At 47.5% G+C, this 22,546-nt stretch overlaps 1 protein-coding gene across 11 annotated transcripts in view; it reads left to right on the top strand.

Moving 5' to 3' along the window:
- Positions 1-22,546, top strand: part of PDE4DIP (phosphodiesterase 4D interacting protein) — a 1,321,554-nt gene that overhangs the window by 727,998 nt on the left and 571,010 nt on the right. For all 11 annotated transcript variants that reach the window (XM_085654823.1, XM_085654822.1, XM_085654821.1 and 8 more), the window contains 2 exons: positions 4,563-4,700; positions 10,811-10,923. In XM_085654823.1, the coding sequence (XP_085510949.1) occupies positions 4,563-4,700; positions 10,811-10,923 (251 nt within the window). The remainder of the gene's footprint in view (positions 1-4,562; positions 4,701-10,810; positions 10,924-22,546) is intronic.

The raw sequence follows: 22,546 nt of genomic DNA, 5'->3' as shown, positions 1-22,546 counted from the left end.
GTCTGAGATCAAGAGCCTGGGAATTTGGCTTGAAAAAGATTTGTCTTTTAAGACTCAAGCCAAAAAAATCGCTGGGACATGCTTCGGGCTTCTTAAATCTATCAGGAAGATTTTGCCCTTACTTCCTCCTGTCTCCCAGAAACTGCTAATCCAAGGCCTTATTCTATCAAGGCTGTATTACAGCAATACCATCTATCTGGGCGCTCCCGAGGCAACCCTTAATAAACTGCAAATGATCCAGAACGCCGCAGCCCGGATTCTCACCAACACCCCGGCTAGATCCTCGGCCAAACCAGCCCTGAAACATCTCCACTGGCTCCCAGTGAGAGAGCGAGTTAAGTTTAAAGCTCTCTGCCTGTCACACAAACTCCTACAGGACAAAGGCCCCCCCATCCTAAAAAAATTCATCAGGCCCTACAAAGCTTCAAGATCCCTCCGGTCTGACCATGAATACCTCATCACTATCCCTAGAGTGAAGAGGGTACGCACTGGCGGACGGCGCTTCTCTGTCAACACAGCCCGCCTCTGGAACTCCCTCCCCCGTGACCTTAGGACAGAACCGGAATATCTCCGATTCAGGAAGCGGCTAAAAACTCACCTGTTTCCCTGATTTCCTTTTCCTCTTCTCTCCCCCCTGTTTTCCTCTGGCTTGTCCGGATCTTAGCGCTGGGATACTTACGGGTGACTACGCGCTTTACAAAAACCTACTAATAATAATACTAATAATAAAAGCTTGCCGCCTTTGTGAGCTTCCCCAGGCCACTTGCTGCTTTCAGCAACTAGTCCCCACTGGTTCTGACCCCCTCTTTTGGGCGGGAGATCCGGCGGGAAAAACAAGTGAGGAAGAGAGGTGTGCCCACCTCTGCCAACCCCACCCCTCAGGTAGGGAAGGCAAGGTGAAGCACAAGTCTCAGTCCCCACCATCTTGCAGACAGGGGGCCCAGCCAACCAGGGAAAGGCTTATGCCCCCCTCCCACTGGAGGGTGGCATAATAGAGAGTGTACCCACCCCAGGGAAGGGACCCATTGGTCCCAACCTTTTACCTACCTTTAACGCCCCTAAATCTATCTAGGGGCACCCCTGAACCTTGCTTCCTCCGACAAGTAACTACAAGAAGAAAAGAAGAACAACAGCCGTGACGAAGCAAACAAGAGGAGGACACCCACTGACTTGACCCCAGCCCTACCCGCCTGTCCCCACCTCGAACCTGCTCCAGCAAAATCCCGGTGTGTCCTGCTGCTAGCAACCTCGAGAAACCTGGAGGACCTGCCTGCCTTCCATCCCAAAGACTCTGTCTCCCATGAACACCGGATTTGTTCACCAACAGACTCCAGCTCCTCAAGGATCCGCAAGTTTGCACCACTCTGCACCCAACGCCCACAGCCCGAATTCGAGGGGCCCAACACCAAGACGAGGTCTCCCCGGTGATCCTGACCCGAGATCCGGTGACCCCTGACCTGCCTCCAGCTGACGCCTGCAGCCTCAAACCCGGACGGTCCCCCAACCGCGACCAGGAGCTGGTAAGAAGATCCAACCCTAAAAGGCGCCCCTGCACCCGACGCCCCACGGCCTTGAGTGTCCCAACTGACGGTGCCTAACCAGCCCCCAAGATCCCAACTTACCTCTCCAAGTGGTGGTTGCACCCCCCGAGCCTGCAGTGCTTTTGCAAACCAGAGACTCCGCATTGAAAGCTTCAGGACTTCCGATGCCAAGGCAGCACTCTGCACCCGGCCGCCCCAGTGCCGCTGAGGATGCATATTTTGTTCTGGCCCAAACCCCCATTTGCCCTGAGCTTAAGTCCAGGAGCTTTGCTCTCACAACCCTGTGGCCTGCTCGTCAGCAGCCAACAACAGGAGGCCCCCTATCCCCCTTTGGATAACATTGCTCTCTGCACCTGGCCGCCCTAGTGGCGCTGAGGGTGTAACAAGAGTGCATCCTTGACCCTGGGAGACCCCTGAGTCTAACCCCACAATACAAACTCCCACAACAAAGTACTTATCTTTGAACCGATAACACTATTTTCCTTCATAGGATAACATTGACTGTTTTTCTTTGAAAAGTTTCTAAGTGTGGAGTTGGAAAATCTATGAAAATCTTTTTACAACTGTACTAAATAACAAAAACACTTTTACTTACCTGTTTACAGGAAATATCCCAGTGTAGTATCCAGGTATACTACACTGTGTAAGAAAAGTAATCTGAAAGTAATGTACTGGTAATTTTACTAAAAAAGCCCATTCAAAGTATATGTACTGTATTTCCAAAGCATTGCATTTCTCAGTAACAGTACTGTACATCAAATCAAAGTGCATATACAATTATAATCCAAACTGCATTACAACTGTATATTTACTGCCAAGTATTTATCACTTACCTGTGCCAGGCTTGCTTGGTTCTAGAAAATAAACTAACTAAAAGAATATTTTTATACAAAAACAATTGGTCTGAAGTTCAGTCTTTGTGTGGGAATTCATTTGCTGACTGAGAGTGTACAACAAATGCTTAACACTGTCCTTTGATAAAGCCTTACTGCTCGACCACACTACCACAAATAGAGAGTGAGGTACTATCTACTTTACCTCTGCCTACCTTTTGGGTTCCACTGGACGCACACTATACCTCACTTTGGTACAGTAAATACAGAGCCAGCTTCCTACAAGCCTTTCGTAGACCTAACAACCTGTTGTGCTTAGGTATGTCTCTAAATAATGTGGTCCATTGTTTTTGTGGAGATTGAGTCGCTCAAAACCTTTTCCCAAAAGGTTCTATATCTTGGGCTAAAAGTGGTTGTCGGTGCAGTAGGAAGAGTGTAGCGAAATGAAATGGTCCCTTTAGATACCTTGGTGCACAAATTGCCCAATCAGGAGTAGATCCCTAGTGGCTGCTTGTCTGTACTCAGTCTGCGTAACCAATAGATCGGTTGGTTATAGTGAAATCTCCACGTTAGGTAAATTAAATCCCCTGCAGCAGTTAGCAAATTAAAGTATATCCCATCCATGGAACAAGTCCGAAATAGTGAGACATCCTCCTTCCCTCAATAAGTCAAAGACTCCCTGTGTAAATGCTGGTGGGAATGCCTCATTAAAAATGAATGCCAGTATACGGGAAGGGGAAGGTTGTAAGACCATTCTGCTGGGTAGCCACATCCCATACTTTTATGGTGGTTCTAGTAGGAGTGCTTAAATACACATTTGGGAGTCTAGAGTCTGTAGCTTTCCAAATAAGATGCCATATTGTTCTACCTGTAACCACCTTATCCATGTGGAGCCAGTGCTTCTCTGACTCTCTCAAGGACCTTTCAGAATCACCCGTATTAGTGCCGCTCTATAGTACACTAAGTTCGGCAGAGCGAGCTCTCCTTCCTGTTTAGGGAGTCGCAATAATTTTTTAGACAATTCAGCCCTACGATTTTGCCAGATATATTTGGTTATTTGGGATCGCAGAGAAAGAAAAAAAAATGGTTGTCAACTTCTACTGGAAGGCCCTGAAAGAGATAGAGGGCATCCCTGTCGTGTACCCCTTGCTTGGAAGAACGATTCCGAGACAGTCCCATTGACCATAACCCTTGAGCGGGGGTTAGCATAGTTAGCTTGAATGATCGAGACATAGTTATCCCCTGTCCGAAGAGGCAAAGAGTAGAGAAGAGAAGCGTCCAATCTACCCTGTCAAATGCCTCTTGGGCATCAAGTGCCAACAGCACTGCAGGAATGTTCTTCTTCTCTACTTTCACAATCAAGTGGACCACTCGTCTCAGGTTACCAGGAGTTTGTCTCCCCTTTATAAATCCTGATTGATCAGGGTTTATCAAATCTGGCAGAATGTCTTCCAGTCTGTTAGCTAGAATTTTGGTATAAAGCTTTGCATCTAAGTTTAACAAAGCAATCAGCCGGTATGAGGCACATAATCAATGGGCCTTCCCGGATTTAGGGAGAACAGTAAAGAGTGCATCTTCCATTGAAGGGGGGACTGCATGTTTTTCTCTTAAAGAGTTAAAGAGGGAGGTGAAATAGGGGTGTCAGATCTGCACTAAAGGGTTTGTAGACTTGGGCTGTTAGCCTGTCTGGGCCTTGGGATTTGTGCTGTTTCAATAAGTCAATAGCCATTTGGACTTCCTCCACTCATATAGGCTTTTCTAGCTCTGCCTGTTGAGCCTCTGAAAACCGTGGAACTGTGACCTCCTTCATGTAGTTTAGTGATAGAGAGGCACGGGCTGTGTCTTTAGAGTAGAGGGATTCGTAGAATCTCTTAAATATCTCGGCCTTACCTCCTTCCAAGTGAATCAGAGTCCCGCATTGAACCTATGTATTCCCACTCATGTTTTGCCCTTAACTGCCTTGCTAGATGTGAGCGTACGTTGTTGCCTTTTGGCAAGTATCTTTTTCATTTCATCCAGGAATATCTGAAAATTAATGTACAACACACTGAGCTTTTTTATGATTCATGCACCTCTTGTAGACTAAACTGTGCAGCTGTCTAGACCCTAAAGAACAGTTAGCTTGTTTTGATGTAAATAGAATGTTTGCGGTTAAAATAATTTTAAACATGCTGGTTTTAACTTTTAGGATCTGCAAGTACAATTGGTTAACCCGGAGGAAGTTCCAGTTGTGGAAAGTCTGACACAAGAAGTCCTGAAACTTAGAGAGAAGGTGACAATTCTGGAGTCACAAGGCCAAGACGGCTTTGGAAACCGATCTCAGGAGGTAGGGAGACTAGCCGTCTATTCTCAACCTATGTAGGATCCAAGTAATTCCTTTCCTAATTCATTCCATGCCACTTTCATTTTAAATTAGATTTCTTTAAAAATTGTAGTTCTGATCGATGGGTGGACAAGTTGTCTCTGACTGTGAATATTTCTCTTACTTGCAAGCAGTCATTCTCTTGAACTCTCTTTTAAATTGTAGAAATGTTCTACTAGTATATGTGATTGTCCTTTTATGTGTAAAAGTACTTGATGCTTAAACTAACTAATTTCTGTATAATGAGAACAGGATCCAGGGCTCTATTAACTTGTTAGTAAGACTGTCATGTGGCTACAAATGTTTTGGTTCTGTGTCTCGGTAAAAGTCGAGATCGCTCTTGCTCCTGAGGTTGCTTCTGTGGCTTGCTGTCGTCAAAATCACAAGGCCCAGGAAAGTGCTCTGCAAATCCTATAATAAACATAAAATATCAAAGCATGGGTCCTCTTCATCCCGCCATTCCCACCATTTGAAGTTGTGAAATACTGCAGGCACCTTCAGGCCACAAAGTCGGCCTCCGCTTTGGAAACTGACATTTCCCCTAGTCCACATCCAGTCCAATCCACAAAAGATTTTGGCGTCACCAGCTCCAAGACATTTGCTTGGCCATGGGCAAAATATTTGGTGTTTCACCAGATAACTCTGGAGCTCCTTCGAGCTCCATGGATCCGAGTGGATGCGAGTTGGTTTCCAATCGCTGGATTCGTCCCTTGCACAGACCGCTTCACTCGCCTGCAGTCCTCTTTTACTCTATGACCAGTTGCGACATTGGCTTCACCTCCGAGGATAATGCCATGTCCGACGCTTCCTAGGATGCCCAGACTGACAACCCCGGACAATATCCTGATGTCCCCAGCACCGGGCATGGATCCAACAGTTTTATCACACACTGAAATGAATCCCTTAACTGGACACCCCTCTGACCCGGACTATGCGTCATATACTGCTGATGATAATGATCAAGGTAATACTCATCCTGATGATGAGGACATTTTTGAAAACCTACAGCCAGTGGGCTAGATACCCTCAAAGAAATTGGCCTGCACTCACCCAACCCTGCTATGGCAACAGAGGACTGTACCTCATTCTCAACAGTGATTAGGAGGGCAGTGGAAGTCTTACACCTCATTCTGCCAACTGCAGAGTTCAAAACTAATTTTCTCACTAAAGTCCTGACCACATACAAACAAGTCAGGAACCTTTTCTGCTCTTCAATGAGGCATTGATTTATGTGCTGATAGGCACCTGGGCAAAGTCAGGATCTTGCCCACCAGTTAGTAAGCAAGTGGCAAGGCAGCATAGACCTGCTTCCTGGCAACCAGATACAACATCCCGCCTTAGAGAGTTTAGTAGTACCGGCAGCTGTAAACCCAAATGCCTTACCAACAACTTCCCCTGATAGAAAGTCAGCTAATGAAAACATTCGCAAAACGCATGCTTTCGTCCACCTGCCTTACTCTAAGATCAATGAATCCCTTTTGTTTCCTATTTATGTATTTGCACCCACTGTGAACTAAGTGCCAGAGGTTTTGCAAGCTGTCTTTGATGACATCCGAGTCACATTGTAACAACTCACCTGGGATGGTAGAGCTGTGACAAAATAAGCCATCAGGTCTGGCCTGGATATGACTGACTGGTTGGGTAGGGCAGTCGGCACCAGTGTGGTGCTAAGGTGCCGAGCCTGGATATGCTCCACAGGATTCTCTTCAAACATCCAGCAGTCCCTCGTGGACATGGCCATTCAACAATTCTCACCTGATTAAAGCAAAGGTGGGAATCGGCCTTAAAACGCTTCAAAGAGAGCAAGGCCACAGCTTGCTCGTTTGGCCTAGGTCCGCCTGCACACCAGTTTCTCCATATCACTCGCCCCTTTGGAGGCTTCGGATGGGGGTACCAGCAGAGACGCTAACATAAACCTCAGCAGAAGCAAATATCCCAATCTTTTGAAGGTGGAGACAGCGGAAGAGGCTGTCAGCATCCAAGCCCCCCAAGACGTTTTACCCAAACACCAAATTCCCCTTCCCACAGCTGCCACAAATCCACACTTGCGGCACAAAATCGCCCGTAGGAGGTCGAGTCACCTTTAAACCTTCGTTGGAGGAGCATCACATGCGACCCATGGTGCTCTAGATCGTAGAACATAGGTATTTCCTACCCTTCCTGTGTGTCTCACCAGACGTACCACACACACCGACAAATGGAAGGTGATCTATCTATACTCCAAGAAGAAGTTCTGGCTCTTTTGAGCAAGGGAGCAGTAGAGACAGTACCAGCAACATATATTGGGCCTGTTTGCTGACGTACCACACACACCGACAAATGGAAGATGATCTATCTATACTCCAAGAAAAAGTTCTGGCTCTTTTGAGCAAGGGAGCAGTAGAGACAGTACCAGCAACATATATTGGGCTTGTTTGCTACTCCTGTTCTTTTCCGGTGCCGAACAGTCGACCGAGGACCATCCTAGACCTCTGCCCTCTGAACTACTTCCTTCGGAAGGACAAGTTCAGAATGCTCACCCTGGGTTCTAACTGTTCTGGATTCAGAAGACTGGATGGTAGCGCTCAATTTGCAGTATGCCTATTTTCACATCCCCATCTGGCAGTCCCAGAGATGCTGTCTGCTGTATCAGGTAGGCCAACAGCATTTCAAGTTCTTAGTTCTCCCCTTTGGCCTGATCAGTACACCTCAGGTGTTTATAAAAGTGATGGTGGTGGGTGCAGCTTATTTTCAGAGGTTAGGAATACGAGTCTTCCCACACCTTGGTACTGGTTGCTGAAGTCTGGCTTGCCTGAAACAGTCATAAATCACCTTTAGATGGAGGCCAACCTTTTGACATTGTTTGATTTCTCAATCAACATGCCGAAGTCACACCTGACTCCTTCACAGCAGGTCCCCTTTGTCACAGCCATCCTGGATACGTACTTTTCCATGCCATTTCTCCACCCCAAAAGTTCAGGGCATTGGGGCTATGATCCCGATGTTTCAACCTGCAGCCTGGGTCTCGGTGAAGTCGGCTCTGAGGCTTCTTGGCCTCTTGGCCTACTGCATCCTGCTGGTGGACCACGCCAGATAGCACATGCGGGCTCTGCAGTGGGAGCATTAATCTCAATGTGCTCAGCAACTAAGCAGTCTCTGACTCCATACAGATGTTTATGTAACCTGCGACAGTAGTGGCTACTCGACCACAAATGGACCATCGGCAGGCACCTCTCCCTTCCTTACCCCGAATTAACAGTTGTGATTGATTCATTGTTGCTGGGTTGGGGAAGGTCGCCTGGAAGAGGTGGATATCAGAGGGTTCTGGTCTCTGGCGGAAGCTCACTTCCACATCAACTTGCTGGAGTTGGAAGCAATACGCTTGGTACTGAATGTGTTCCTCCCGACCATCAACGGGAAATGGGTACAGCTGCCACAGACAACACGACTGCCAACGTCAGCAAACAAGGCAGTGTGGGATTGATGATCCTGTGCCAGAAGGCTCTATGTCAATGGAAATGGCTGAACGCTCAAGGCTTTTCCCGGATAGTACCACACCTGGCAGCATCTCTGAAGGCAACGTCTGGCAATCTCAGCCACCTTTGGCTGCTGGATTATGAATGGCAGTTACACTCAGAGGTGGCACAAAGTGTCTTCCAGCAATGGGGAGAATCCTGGCTCGATGCTATTTGCCACTGCCTAAAACATGCATTGTCAAAATTTTACGTTTTGGAGTTCCCAAGGCAGTCCTCATAAGAAGACACCTTTGACCTATACTGGAGTTTGAGACTCTTATATTCCTTACTGCCCCTCCCTTTCCAAGATTACTGAAAAAAGATCAGAAGAGACCGGGCCAAAGTCATCCTAGTGACACTGGACTGGGCAATGCTAGTATGGTGCCTTGAACTGTTGGCCAGATGGAAATTGACTGACCACAGTTAATGACATTTCAACTCCCTCCCGAAGTGGTTGGTGTTATTCTGACAGCCAGGCGTCCATCTACGAAAACTGTATATGCAGAACACTGGGAGAAGTTTTTTCTTTGTGTTCTTCTGTTATGTTCAACCCTTGCAAGCAAGTTTACTCTTCTGTTTTCTCTTTCACTGGCACAGCCAGGCCTCGCTGTGACCACAGTTTAAATTTATGTTCTTGTCCTTTTGGCTTTTCTATGCTTACTGGATCAACCTTTGTTCAAATCACCTGTTGTGATGCTCTTCTTGAATGGATTGACCCACATTTCTGATGCCACAGTGGGACCTTAATTTGTTTTTCGCCTATCTCATGTGCACTCCCTTCGAGCTCGTTGCACTTTTGTCCTCTTCGCCTGTCAAACATCAAAACAGTTTTCCTCATTGACATAACACTGGCTAGGGAATTGAGTGAACTGCAGGCATTGTCTGTGATACCACCATGCACTGCGTTCTTTCCAGACAAATACGTCCTTCGAACAAAAGCAGCATTTCTCCTCTAGGTAGTCATGCCTTTTCACAAAGGATAATCCATCACCTTATGAGCTTTCTTTGCACCTCCTCATTCATCCAAGGAGGATGAACGACTCCATCGTCTTAACCCAAAAGAGCCCTTTTCTTCTCTATTAATCGTTTACTGGAATACTGACAGGATGACCAACTTTTCACTATTTTTTCTGGAGCTACAAAACCAAATGTGGCGCACCAGAGAATCATCTCACGATGAATTGTACTATGCATACCCATTCCACCAGAGCAAAGGCTGCAACCATTGCACTAGCGTGTGGTGTGCATGTCTTGGACATCTGCCAGGCTATTTGGACATCCCTCCAAACACTCACTAAGCAATACTGCCTGTATAGCCAGGTCTAGTGGGATTTTGTGGTCAGAGCCATTCCGCAGACCCGTCAGCTAGGGAGGTACTGCTTTGGTATCTCTTCACAAGGTGAGGAGTCTGCGATTAGAAATCTCTATCAGACGAATAAATTACTTACCTTCGGTTATGCCTTTTCTGGTAGAGTCTAAATCTAACTACAGATTCTTCACTACATTACCCTCCTCCCCTTTCTATGGAATGGACTCCTACTGCCCATTAATTAGGTCCCATCAGTTGAAAACATCTGAAGACTGTCACATGGTAATTTCTATGGGTTCCATAACAAGTTGTCATGGACAGAGTTAAAAAAATAAAACTGAGGTCAGCATATGGAGGTCGTGCCTTTATATGTACAGATCCCTCGCGTACCCACAAGATGTCACCTACTGATGCGTGAGGGAATTTCTCTGAATGTTTCCGGATCCAGTCTGTCGCCTGTGTATATTTACAAGGTACAGAATCCGTAGCTGGATAGAGTCTAGTCTCTACCAAAATAGGCGCTGCTGAAGATAAGTAACTTATCTTTAAGGTGGAGAAAATGAAGTAACATGGCAAGAGAAATGTACTGCTCATATCAAACTATATAGGTAAGAGGTTAGTGGTGAAAGTGAGTTACAAACAGAAATAGAGTACGTACGCATCAAAAGTGGGAAAGAAAATAGAAAGGTAGAGTGAAAAACCTCTTACTAAACAAGCATTGGCAAATGTTGATAGATCTGGCTTCCATTTTGAGTAGTGAATAAAATATTATAGGAAAACGCTGCAGTGGGAAATAAAAAACAATTGCTGCCTGTATTTTGTACATCTATAAGATAAATAATTTAATATGTTACTATTGTGCACTTTCGAGTTGTAAAATAGCCCATCCTGCCTTTCAAAGCTAGCACTCCCTATAAAGCAGAATGATACACCTAACAACCAATAGCATGAAGTGAGAGAAATACTGCTGTGGGCGGTCCCAAAGCTCACCATGTATATTCTAAGAATTGGTAACAATAAGTATGGCAGACAGCCGTACTTTCAAGCCAGACCTAAAACTACAAGGGAAAAGGAATGAGTGGGCAGGTAATATGTTCAGGTGTAAGTGTGGAATCCAGAGTATTAAAAACATAAGCACATCTCCTTGATACACGCTGCAAAAAAATAATTAAAAAAATTCTTATGCACTCACACCAGTATATCTACTACAATGAAATTAAATTGAATGAAGTTGCTGCCTAAACTTTTATCATACTGTTTTTTATTACCAGCTTGTTCTCATGTTGGAGAAGCTTGTTGCTGAGAGATGCACCCTTAATAAAGCTTTGCAGTCTGAGAGACTTCTGTATAGCAAGCTGTTGAATAGCCACTCTCACCCAAAAAGGTAAGGAACCGGTCACGCCTGTCTTCATGAAGCAGACTTAAGCTTATGTTTTTGAGCCAGTGAACTTACTGTAGAACGCATAGTCTCTTAAAATATCGACTGCAGCAGGTGCCAACTTACAGTAAATATTATTTGGCAACTTGATATCGCAGCCACATATTTTTTATTTGATTCTTTGTAGTTTTTTTATTGATTTTCTTTTTTTACAGTGATGCAATTTTTTTTTCTCGTATGCACTGAGTGCATAATATACTTAAGTTCTTGCTTGGGTATTTATTTTCATTCCCTAGGAAATACATGGAAACACTTAAATCTGATTGACTAGCGCCATAAACCTCAAAATGACAATTTTTGTAAGATTGCTTTTTCTGGAGGTTCTCATACTTGATATATTGAAAGTTCTTTGTTCGGAATTAGGGACAATTCTGTGGTCTTTATTGACAAGTACATCCCCTATGAGTTCAAGAACTAATGGTAGGTCCATCTGTAATGTATCCTTCAGTTTTTTAATATATTTGTTTTATTTAGTATTTAACTCGACTTCCACACCAACAGTACAAGACAGCACATACAATGCTGTGAAAGGCATAACACTCTTGAGGGAGGTAAATAACATGTACAATAATCTGTAAGCAAGTTGTGTGCTGCATAGGGTGACCAGTCGTCCCGGATTTCCCTTGACGGTCCCGGTTTTTGTAGTAGTGTTCCGACACTTTTCTCCAAATTGAAGGAATATCCCGGTTTTTGGCTAGTGCCTGGGTTAGTTAAAGAAATGTCCCGGTTTTTAAGGGAGGGTCGGGTGAACCTGCACATTAATCACAGAGGGGTCCAAGCTCACATTTCGACTGGCCCTCTTAGAAACAGGGACAGAAGTTCAATTCTTTAAACTCACCTGCTGTGCTGCTCTGCCTCATTTAAGCACCACAGCAGGAGTTAATGAGGTGTGAATTGGGGCTGCAGAGGCTATAGGGCAAGGCCAGACCCACCAGCAGCTGGACCCTGGAGCTCTTCACAGTGTGGACGGTAAAGTAATGTGAAAATATATATATTTCTTTGTAAATAGGAAGCCCTGAGACCTAATAGGACATTTAGTCCTATTTCTATGTCTGCCTGTCCCGGTTTTTAATTTAGAAAATCTGGTCACCCTAGTGCTGCAGCACTGTACAGCTTGGGTTACTACGAGGGACAGGCAGGTGTGGTTTTACAGAAAGTGTGACAGTAGTACAAATAGGAAGAAGACAAGAACCCTATGCACTCTGTGTTTAGGTCTCTCCATCACCACCGGCATATTAACCCACACCCGCACCAATCCGTGGATCGCTGCAGGAGGTAAGTTGTAAAAGGCTGCCATATATCCTTAGGCCTTGAGGGCCGGGGTAGCATCTCTGTGTACAATTCCAATTGCTTATTACAATATGTCATTTCCGCAAGTAATTGCTTGAATTTAGTGGCTCGTCCCAAGCCCCATCTGCCGTCCACCAGCCGTTTGGCCAACTAGATGCCCAAAGCCACTGGTTGCCTGTATGATGCTTCAACAATTTTGACATAGCCCAAAAGGCCTACGCTCGGATCGATGGCAATTTCTCCACCGATCATCTTGGCCATGGTCGAAAAGTCCTCTTCCCAATACTTATAAATTGTAAGTCAGTCTCAAGGTAGGTGGAGGAATCCCATGTTTACCCCCACCACATCGCAGGCATTGGTCATCCTCTCTTACACCATATCTATATAGCTTATTAGGAGAATAGTAGGCTCGCTGCAGAAATTTAGAGATTATAATGCTGAGCTTACTGATAGATGATGCTTTACCAGTTTGCATACAGCCATATTTCCATACCTCATCTGAAATTGCATGGCCTAGTGCCTCCTCCCCGCATTCCCCAGAGTTGGGGCCACCATCTCTTCCTGGGCCTTGTGGTAGAGTGCAGTGAACCAGATGCCTAGTACTTTTGGCAGTCAGGGAGCTTCCAGGGTGGCAAACACTGAAGGCTTGTTCGGGAATTCTGGAATCCTGCTACTGCATCTACCCCTAATGTGGTGATATCTAAATACCGCCAGATGAGTCCCTGGCCATCTCCCAGGTACTCCTACCAGGGTCAAGGAGCTGCCTTGTCTACACAAGTCCCCCCCAGTGTCACAGACCCCTTTCTTGTAACTGGGATTGCACTAACCGCTCAAGTGTGACTGGTAGTAATGAGTGATTCCCTAGTAGTAAAAGCGTGGAATAAAGGTCACCTCCCCCGGTCTTTCTCTTCATTCTGTCTCATGCTCTAATTGTGCATTTCAATGTAGCGTAGTGTTTATGGTTACTGGTGCTCTTATAAAGGACTGTGGCAGGAGTGACATCATGTGATCTGACTTCACTGCCAAGTTAGAAAGGATGGATGTGAGTTGGTACATGTGGTATGCAATGATTGCCCGGACACAGAGATAGTAGAATTCCAGGCCTGGAGCTTCAAACCCACCTTTATGGCATGGCAGTCCAAGGGTTTACAATTTTATTTGAGTCTGCTTCCAGGCCCAGACCAAGCGAAACACCTGCATCTTCAGTTCTTGATAAAAAAAGGCTGCTGTAAATAGGAGTGGTAAAATCAAAAATAAGTAGACCAGTGTTGGTAGCAACAACATCTTGATTAGCCCTATATGCCAGGGAGAGCGGGAGTGATAGCCACCTGGGGATGTGTTCAGAGATGGTGGGAATCGTGGTGCCATAGTTTGCCCATATCACTACCTCTCTGCCCAGTGTATCTAGATGCCAAAGTATTTAAGCTCATCAGTACACCAACGTAGTGGGAAACCTAGCTTGAATTTCTGGGTAGTTGAAGTTTACGAGAATATCCAAGATTTCTCCCAGTTAATGTGTATACTGAAGAATATGGCAAATTGTCTGAACTCATGCAGAATTATATTTGACTTACATTGGGGTTTCATAGGTACAACGTGAAGTGAATATGCCTGCTTGTAAATCTGAGATGTTGTTTGGGGGAGAGCTGCTGGAGCCTGGATGCCAGCAGCTCCACTCCCAGCACAAACAAAAGCAGTGACAATGACAGCCCTGCCTTGTGTCCTGTGTCAGCGCGAAAGACTCCAACAGCTCCCCATTCATGCCATGGGCTTATAATACAGGAGCTGTATCCATCCCGTAAAAGTGTGGGGCACGCCCTTTCTCTCGAGGACAGTCCCCTTTTAGGGAATCTAATGCCTTGGTGGCATCAAGAAATAGCACAGGTGTCTATAGTCGCACTATGGAGTGTCCCGGGACGAACCCCAACTGTTCTGGCCAGACCAAGTGCGATTTAAAGAGCGCAATCCGATTTGCTTTCAATTTTGTCAATATTTCAACATTGCAGTTGAGTAGCAACTTCGGGTGATAGGAGTCACATAGGGTTGGGGTTTGCTTTGCTTCAGGAGGATGAGAATCACTGCTTCATGCATGGTTCGTGGCAGTGTCTCAGTGTGTCAGGCCTCCTCATGATCTGTCAGTAGTTTGGGAGCTCAATGGGGAGCATACCGCTTGTAGGATTCTGCTTGAATATCGGCCATTTCTGGCTCTTTACAGGTCGGCAATGATCCTATAACCATCAGGATTTTGTCCAATATAAACTGCTGCTCCAGGAAAAGCCTGTGCCCATCACTAAGCCATCCAGTGCCAACCAGTCGCGGCTTGCATAGGGCGTGCTGCAGGGTGGGGCGGGGGAGGGGCAGGGTGGGGGGTAGTAAACTTTGACATACGACAGAACAGAGAAAAGTATCCTCCGTTCCGTCATATTTCCGAGTTTATTACCCCGCCCCGCTCCACCGCCCCGCAGCACGCCCTATGCAAATCGCCACTGGTGCCAACGCCTCAAGATGTGCTAGGGCTACCTGAGACGCGAAAGCAGCAGGTGCGTAACTTATAGTAGTCAAAGAATACATTCAGGATACCCACTGGATCCCGGTATGTTACTCCTTGTGTGCTTTTTGTCTCCGTTATGTCATTTGTGGTTTTTGAGGGTTTCATCAATGCAGCTAATGATGTCCCTGGCCTCTACCTCTCTCTATAGCTTCTGGCACACGCATATCTATCCCTTTATTTGAACTCATATTCTGCCACAGGTTTGAATTCAGTATTTTTAGTTATAGTTTGTTCTAGGACAAAGCTAACGCTGCGAGGGTCGAGGCCGACTCACCACCACCACCTGGGAGGACATTTGCTGCTGGGGCCCCGACGCTGTGTGTTCCCTCCGCCGCCGTAGCTTTTTGAACTGCACGGCCGCTGTGGGGGGGGGACTACAGTTCCCAGACAGCTTAGTGACACCTGCCAGCACCGCCCACTTCCTGCTCACTGCGCGCCCGGACGCGCTTATACAGCGGCTGCTCCCACTGAGGAGCGGGAGACAAAGCTAACGCTGCGAGGGTCGAGGCCGACTCACCACCACCACCTGGGAGGACATTTTCTGCTGGGGCCCCGACGCCTCAGAAGAGTAGAATCATACGTCCCATACGTTACCGGTGTGTAGGTATGATTCCAAGGTGTTTGGTACCAAACACTACATGTTTTGTTTCAGCCGTTTTCAAGATAGCATTTACCACAAGGTTAAAATGCACCTCTACTTATATGTCTGGCTGAGTCACAGACAACCCGGGAGAATGGTCTCAGTAGGCTGCAGAGGGGCTCTGCTCATGCAGGGGCACCCTCTCACGTAAAACACAGCACCCTGCCTTCAGGATTGTTAAGACCTGCTAAAGGGGTGACTTATACGCTTTAAGTGTAGTGACCTATAAATATAGTGAACCTATATCTAAAGTAAGTGGTGCAAGCACCGATCAATTTTAAATATATCTGAAGGGATCCCATCTGGTCCTGGTGCTTTCCCAGCCGGTAAACCTTCCAATACATGCTCCACCTCTGCATAAGAGAATGATAATGCTCCAACTCTTGGGTGGAACAGAGAGGAAAACGGGATTGTCGGATTATTACAGGCGAACTGGTTCTCAAAAAAGATAACCCAGCTATGTCAATGTCCAGAGAACGTAATCGCAAGGTAGCCAAGCCAAGACACGGGGCTAAATACCTTCATAAAGAGGATTTTCTCCTCCACTAGCCTAGCTCTGCGGTGGGTTAACACCACGTGCCTTTTGGGCCGATACCAGCACTCTGTGTGGGATTCAGTTGTGCAGATGCTGCCTAGGAAAGTGTCACTTTTTGCGTGGTTTCCCCCCACTTTTTTGCCTGATATTGATGCTCTCTGACTAAGTGTGCACTGGGTTCCTGCCAACCAGGCACCCAGGGCTTATGCTCTTTCCCTAAATCTGTACTGTTGCAAACCCAATTGGCAACTCTCAGGCCACAAGTAAGTCTCTTGTAAAAGGAACCAAGGGCATTGTGAACAGAGAAGGCCTCTAAGGACCTCAGCACAAATTGTGCTAACCTTAGAGGCCCTGTACCTTAACACACACACACACACTGCTATTGCAGGCTGCGTGTTTTGGTGCAGAGAAAAGTGAAGAGTCAGACATCCCTGTGTGACAAGCGTACAACCCATTGCCTATGGTATAGGTAAGCCATCCCTCTAGCAGGGTCCCTTATATCACTGGTGAGGGTACAGGTGCATGAGCCCTGTGCCTCTACAGTGTCTAAGTCCATTCTTAGACATTGTAAGTGCAGTAAAACCATAAAGAGTATATCGTCTGGGAGTTTGTCATTATGAACTCCACAGCACCATAATGGCTTTGCTGAAACCTGGGAAGTTTGGTATCAAACTTCTCAGCACATTAAACCCACACTGATGCCAGTGTGGTATTTAATGCCAAATGCACTCAGGGGGCATCTTAAAGATGCCCCATGAAAAACAACCTAATTCTTGTGTTCTGGCTGAGTGGCTGATCGCCAGCTGCCACCACCAGACATATTTCTGGACCCCTGAGTCATGGTGCCATCCTGGGTCGAGGTGCCACGCCTCCTCCCCCAGGATGGGCAGGGTCCACGAAGGTGAAGCTTCAAAGGCTTGCAGACTTAGTGAGCTGGCCCAGCCATTTGCTGCTCCCAGAAAACTGTCCCACACTGCTTTTGACCCCCGCTTAGGAGAGAGAATCGGCGGGAAAACCAAGATGAGATGAGAGTTGTGCCCCCCTTTGCCAACCCCACACCTCAGGTGGAGGAGGCGAGGTGAAGCACAACTCTCAGCCCCCGCCATCTTGAGGATGGAGGGACCCAGCCAACCAGAGTGTGGCTTATGCCCCCCTCCCGCTGGAGGGTGGCATGACACAGGGTGTCCCACCTACAAGGATGAGATCCATTGGTCCGGAGGCTGTACTTACCCGAAACACCCCTAAATGTAGTATTTAGGGTAAACCCCGAACCTTGCCTCCTCAGACAAGCAAGTAGAAGAAGAAGTATGACTGAAGAGCCGTGCTGAAGGAAGAAGAGGTCACCAACTGCCTTGGCCCCCTTTTCCCCCTGCCTTTCCTACAAATACTTTCTCTCCCATGAGCACCGGACTTGCTCAAGAACCAGACTCTGGCTCCGGCCAAATCAGCAAGTCTGCACCTGATGCCCACAGCCTGAGTTCGAGTGGCCCAACACCAAGAGGAGGTCTCCCCGGCCATCTTGACCTGGATCTGGTAATCCATGACCTACCTCAAATCACCCCACGACGCCAGCAGCCTTTATTTGGGGGATTCCCCCAGCAGCAACCGGAACAGGTAAGGAAAACCCAACACCTAAAGACCCCCCTGCACCCAACGCCCCACAGCCTTGGGTGGCCCAAACAACAGTGTCCAGGCAACCACCAGCATCCCAACTTGTCTCTCCAACTGGTGGTCACCTTCAGAAAGTCTTCGTGCCCGAGCCTGCAGTTCTGACTGGAGCTTCCCCATTGAAAGCAACCCTCCACCTGTCCGCCCCTGTGCCACTGTGAGTGCACCTTATATGCTAACTGGGATCCCCCTTTTCCCTGAGCTTAACCCTAGGAGCCTTGCTCCCTCAACCTTGTGGCCTGCTTGTGAGCAGCCACCAGCCGATGGCCCCCAAGCCCCATTAGCAAACATTGGGCCTCACCACGCTGTGGGTGCTTTTCGAGCATATCCTTGACCCTGGTGGAACCCTTGTTTAAACCCCAGAAACTTGACCCTCAAGACCGTGTACTTACCTGCAAACAGATGACCAAATGTTTCCCCATAGGATTACATTGACTGTTTTCCTCTCAGAAAAACCTGTGTCGAGGGTGTTTATATGGAAACATAAGACACTGTGTTTTGATAAAAAACAGTTTTACTCACCTTTTGTCTAGGAAATGTCCCAGTGTGATATCTAGGCATATCACACTGAGTAGAAAAAGTAATCTAAAAAAGTACTCTAAAAAGTCATCCAAAAGTAATTTCAACTGTAATTGAATCTTTGCACAAACCTCTAACAAAAGACATTTTCATCTAGCTTGCTTTTTGATCAGTCCGTCTGGAAAAGTAAAATTCCATCTGACTGTAACAAGCCCTGCTTGGCTCTAAAAAATAAAATACAACCAAAAATGTTTTTTAATACAAACAATTGGTCTGAGTTCAGTCTTTGAGTGTGTGACATAATTTGTTGCCTGAGTGTGTACAATAAATGCTTAACACTACCCTCTGATAAAGCCTTACTGCTCGCCCACACTACCACAAATAGAGAGTAAGCTATTATCTACTTTTACCTCTGTAGACCTTTGGGGATCTACTGGACTCAGTGCACACTATACCTTACTGTGGTATATATACAGAGCCAGTTCCTACAGGAGGCCCAAGCCATACTCTCTCAACCTATTGCTGATGGGAGAATTGTGGCAAAGTTCACCATTCATTGCGGAATCGACATAACCGACTCGTTGGACAGAGCAATTTCATCATTGGTGGCCCTGAGGCACCACGCCTAGCTGAGAGCCACTGGCATTTTGGAGGATTTCAGGGCATCGCTCATGGACATACCTTTTGATGTCTCTCTCCTTTCTGTTGGGAAGGTGGACTCAGTGCTGGAACGCTTCAAGAATAGCAGAGCTACGGCCAAGTCCTCGGGCCTGTCCATATCCCCTCACCAACCCCAGTCCACCATCCACCCCTTTCGAGGCAACCGAAGTGACTTCCAACCACATTCATTCCCTCCCAACCACAAGGGCCTAGAGGTTTCCTAGCCTTTTTGTGGCCCAGGACGCAGTTCCCACAGACTACATGGGACAACTAGCCGGAGATCGGGTCTGTCCACCACTCCCCCGGTAGCTGCAGCCTCCAACCCCCTTTACTTTGCCCCTATACCACCACTGGAAGTTGATAACATCTGACAGATGGGTCCATCCCCTTTCTGGACAACCTTCAACTCATGCCTCCCACTTATGACCAGTTGACGGAGGGCCAGCTGCCTTTTCTCCGTCAGGGAATGTTGGCTGTCTTGGCCAAGGGCGCCATCGAGAGGGTGCTATTTTCACTACTTTCTGGTGCCCAAGAAGACAGACGCATTTGTCCTATCGTAGACCTGCACCTTCTCAACTTCTTCCTGAAAATGTTCTGAATGCTCACATTAGTTCAAGTTCAGTCTATCCTGGAGATTAAATGGTAGCATTGGACTTGCAGGACGCATACTTCCACATCCCCGTCCTGCCTGCCTACAGACAATAGCTGCAGTCACGGTGGGCCAAGATCACTTTCAGTTTGCTGCGCTCCTTTTTGGTCTTACCAGCGTCCCTTGGGAATTCACCAAGGTAATGGTAGCGGTTGCAGCACATCTTCGAAGGTCAGGGGTCCCAGTCTATCCCTATCTCAATGATTTGCTGTTGAAAGTGTGCTCGCCCCAGGTAGTTGTCTCCCACCTCCAGACTACACCGGAGCTCCTGCATTCGCTGGAGTTCACTATAAACATGCCAAACTCACATCTGACTCCCTCTCATGCCTCCTTTCATCTTGACTGTTCTGGACACAATGCAGTTTCGGGCATATCCTCTCAAGCGGGGAGTCAAAGATATTCAGGCTATGATACCAATGTTTCAGCTTCTATCCTCGATTTTACTGAGACTGACTATGAGGTTGTTGGGCCTCATGACCTCATTCATCCCTCTTGTGAAGGCATATGAAGGCTCTGAAGTGGGACCTGAAGTTCCAGTGGGTACAGCATCAGGGGAATCTCTCCAACATAGTTCAGATTGCGAAAGGAACTGCAAAAGACATGCTGTGGTAGCTAACAAATGGAGATTGGGTTGGTGGCAGGCCCCTCTCCCCAGCCAGAATTGACTGTAGTGACAGATGTGTCACTCCTGGGCTGGGATGGCCGTCTGGGAGAGGTGGAGATCAGAGGATTCTGGTCTCTGGCGGAGTCCAGGCTTTACATAAACCTGTTGGAGCTCCGGACGATCCGCTTGGCATTGAAAGCTTTTCTTCCTTTGATCAAAGGAAAGCTTGTTCAGGTGTTCATGGACAACACCACCTCCATGTGGTAATGCAACAGACAGGGCGGGGTGGCATCGTGGGCCCTTTGTGAGGAGGTTCTGTGTCTCCGGACATGGCTGAAACTTCAGTGCATTTGCACAGTTGTTCAACACCTGGAGGGCTCTCTCAACACCAGGGCAGACATACTCACTGTCGATTCCTAGCAGATCATGAATGGCATCTCCATCTGAAGGTAGCACGTCTCTTTCAAAAGTGGGGAGAACCTTGGTTAGATGTGTTCACCACCACCTAGAACACGCAGTGCCAGCAGTTTTTTGCAATGGAGTTTCCAAAGTGGCTCTCGCTCAGAGTGTTTATTGCCTCAAGTGGAGCTCCAGCCTCCTGTACACCGTTCTGCCAATACCACTCCTGACCAGAGTTCTCAAGAAGATTAGGCATGACCAGGCCCAAGTCGTTCTTGTGGCTCCGGATGAAGCACAGAGAGTCTGGTACCCTGAGCTATTAAGCACAAGCATCACTCGTCCAGTAAGGCTGTCTCTTCGGTAGGATCTGTTGTCACAGCAACAGGGGAGGGTTCTCCACCTGAACCTGTCGGCACTCCACCTTCGTGCTTGGGGATTAGGGGGTGACAACGGACAGCCAGTCACTTAACCCCCATTGCTGCTGGTTCAGGTCATCTGCAGGAATCAGTCAAATGTCCTCCTTTCTGTCCAACAGTGTGCTCGGGGTCCCTCCCTCCTGCACTCGCCTGCAGTAACCTGGTGTCCCAGCTGTCTAGCTAGTGATGGCCACCCCCTCCGTGGCCTGGCCGCCACACCTAGTCCCTGCCACCTGGCCCCTCTCACCACTCAGCAGCCTGCAGGTCCGAAGGTTCCCACCTCAGGGCGTCAAGGAAGGCAGGAGGCGAATGGGGGGAGGGGCCCTATAGTCACCCCCTTAGGACACGGTCGTCCCTTCTGTAGTCCGGGGGCCCAGCAGACCTGGCTTTCCCTCCTCTCCACGGTCTCAGCCAGTATCCTGAGCCACCAGCCCAGTGTCAATCGGGCACCACGCCTCCTCCTGGCCGATCAGACAGGCCCCGGGCACTGGTCCTCTGGGCCTTCCAGTGCTGCAGGTATACTTCATACGGGGCCATGGTCAACTCCAGCACCTTGCATCTCCTCCGCTCGGCCTTAATCTTTATCGCGCTGCCCCCTCACCTCATCGGTCGGGGACTCTTGTCGCCGGGAAGAAGGAAGGGGGAAAATGCGTCGTGCCAAGGGTCCTCAAGGCCCCATTTTCTTCAGTGGGCCACACGATGAGCGATCTAGGTCTTGCCCACACCACCCTCTCTCCAGAGGGACTCTGCAGGCAGAGCTTCAGGGAGATTCAGTCCAGACAGGCTGTCATCTTACCGGGAGCCCGTGGATTCAGCTCCTCACCAGTCCGTAACGTTTCAGCAGGTCCGGCATTACAGGATCAAACATTTCTGAGGCCAGCAGTATATGGCCAGTTTGCTGTTTCAATCGGGAGGCGACAGTGTTCGTTCAGGACAGGAGGATTCCTATTGGATTAGGTACTCCGGCAGGGGCTCTCAGTAGATGCAACTGACATGGCCATACTTCAGGCCACGCCCCCTCTCACAAATATTATTGAGGCAATCAACCACCATAATCCAAAACCTCTGGCAATCCAAAACCTCTAGCAATAACAGAAAAACCAAAATAGCTGCCAAATACCGTTTAGTAGTGGCCACTGCAAGACCTTGCTGGGCCAAACACAAAAAAACAATAGAACATCCAACAGTTTGGCTTGTAAGGGTCTGTGTTGCAAACTCCTAGTTTAGGGCTAAATTAGCCAACCCCAGGAAACATAGTTCTAGAAAGTGCATTGAAATAGTTTTTAATGCAAAACATGTTCGACATTAAGCAAGTATTATTTATTAATCCAAAAATAACTCCTTCAAGCATCTGTCCTCTAACCAGGCTACTACTTCGAGAGGATGTTCTGTCTCAGCAGCAGCGCAGGGTTCTGAGCCGAAACCTGCACAGTCTACACCTCTATGCATGGAAAATGAGCATCAGCAGTTTACTGTGTTTGATCTACCACCTGAGGTTGAGGATGTCATCCTCATGGCCAGGCATCCCGCTACAATGTCAGTTTACGCACGTCAGAGGAACAGATTTGTGGCCTGGAGTTCGCAACTCAGACCCCTACAAGCCAAACTGTTGAATGTTCTATTGTTTGTTTTGTCTTT

This window comes from Triturus cristatus, chromosome 4_1 (genome assembly GCF_964204655.1).
Source record: "Triturus cristatus chromosome 4_1, aTriCri1.1, whole genome shotgun sequence".
NCBI classification, from domain to species: Eukaryota; Metazoa; Chordata; class Amphibia; order Caudata; family Salamandridae; genus Triturus; species Triturus cristatus.
The sequence above is the reverse complement of the archived record's forward strand: the minus strand, read 5'-3'. Positions and strand labels throughout refer to the sequence as shown.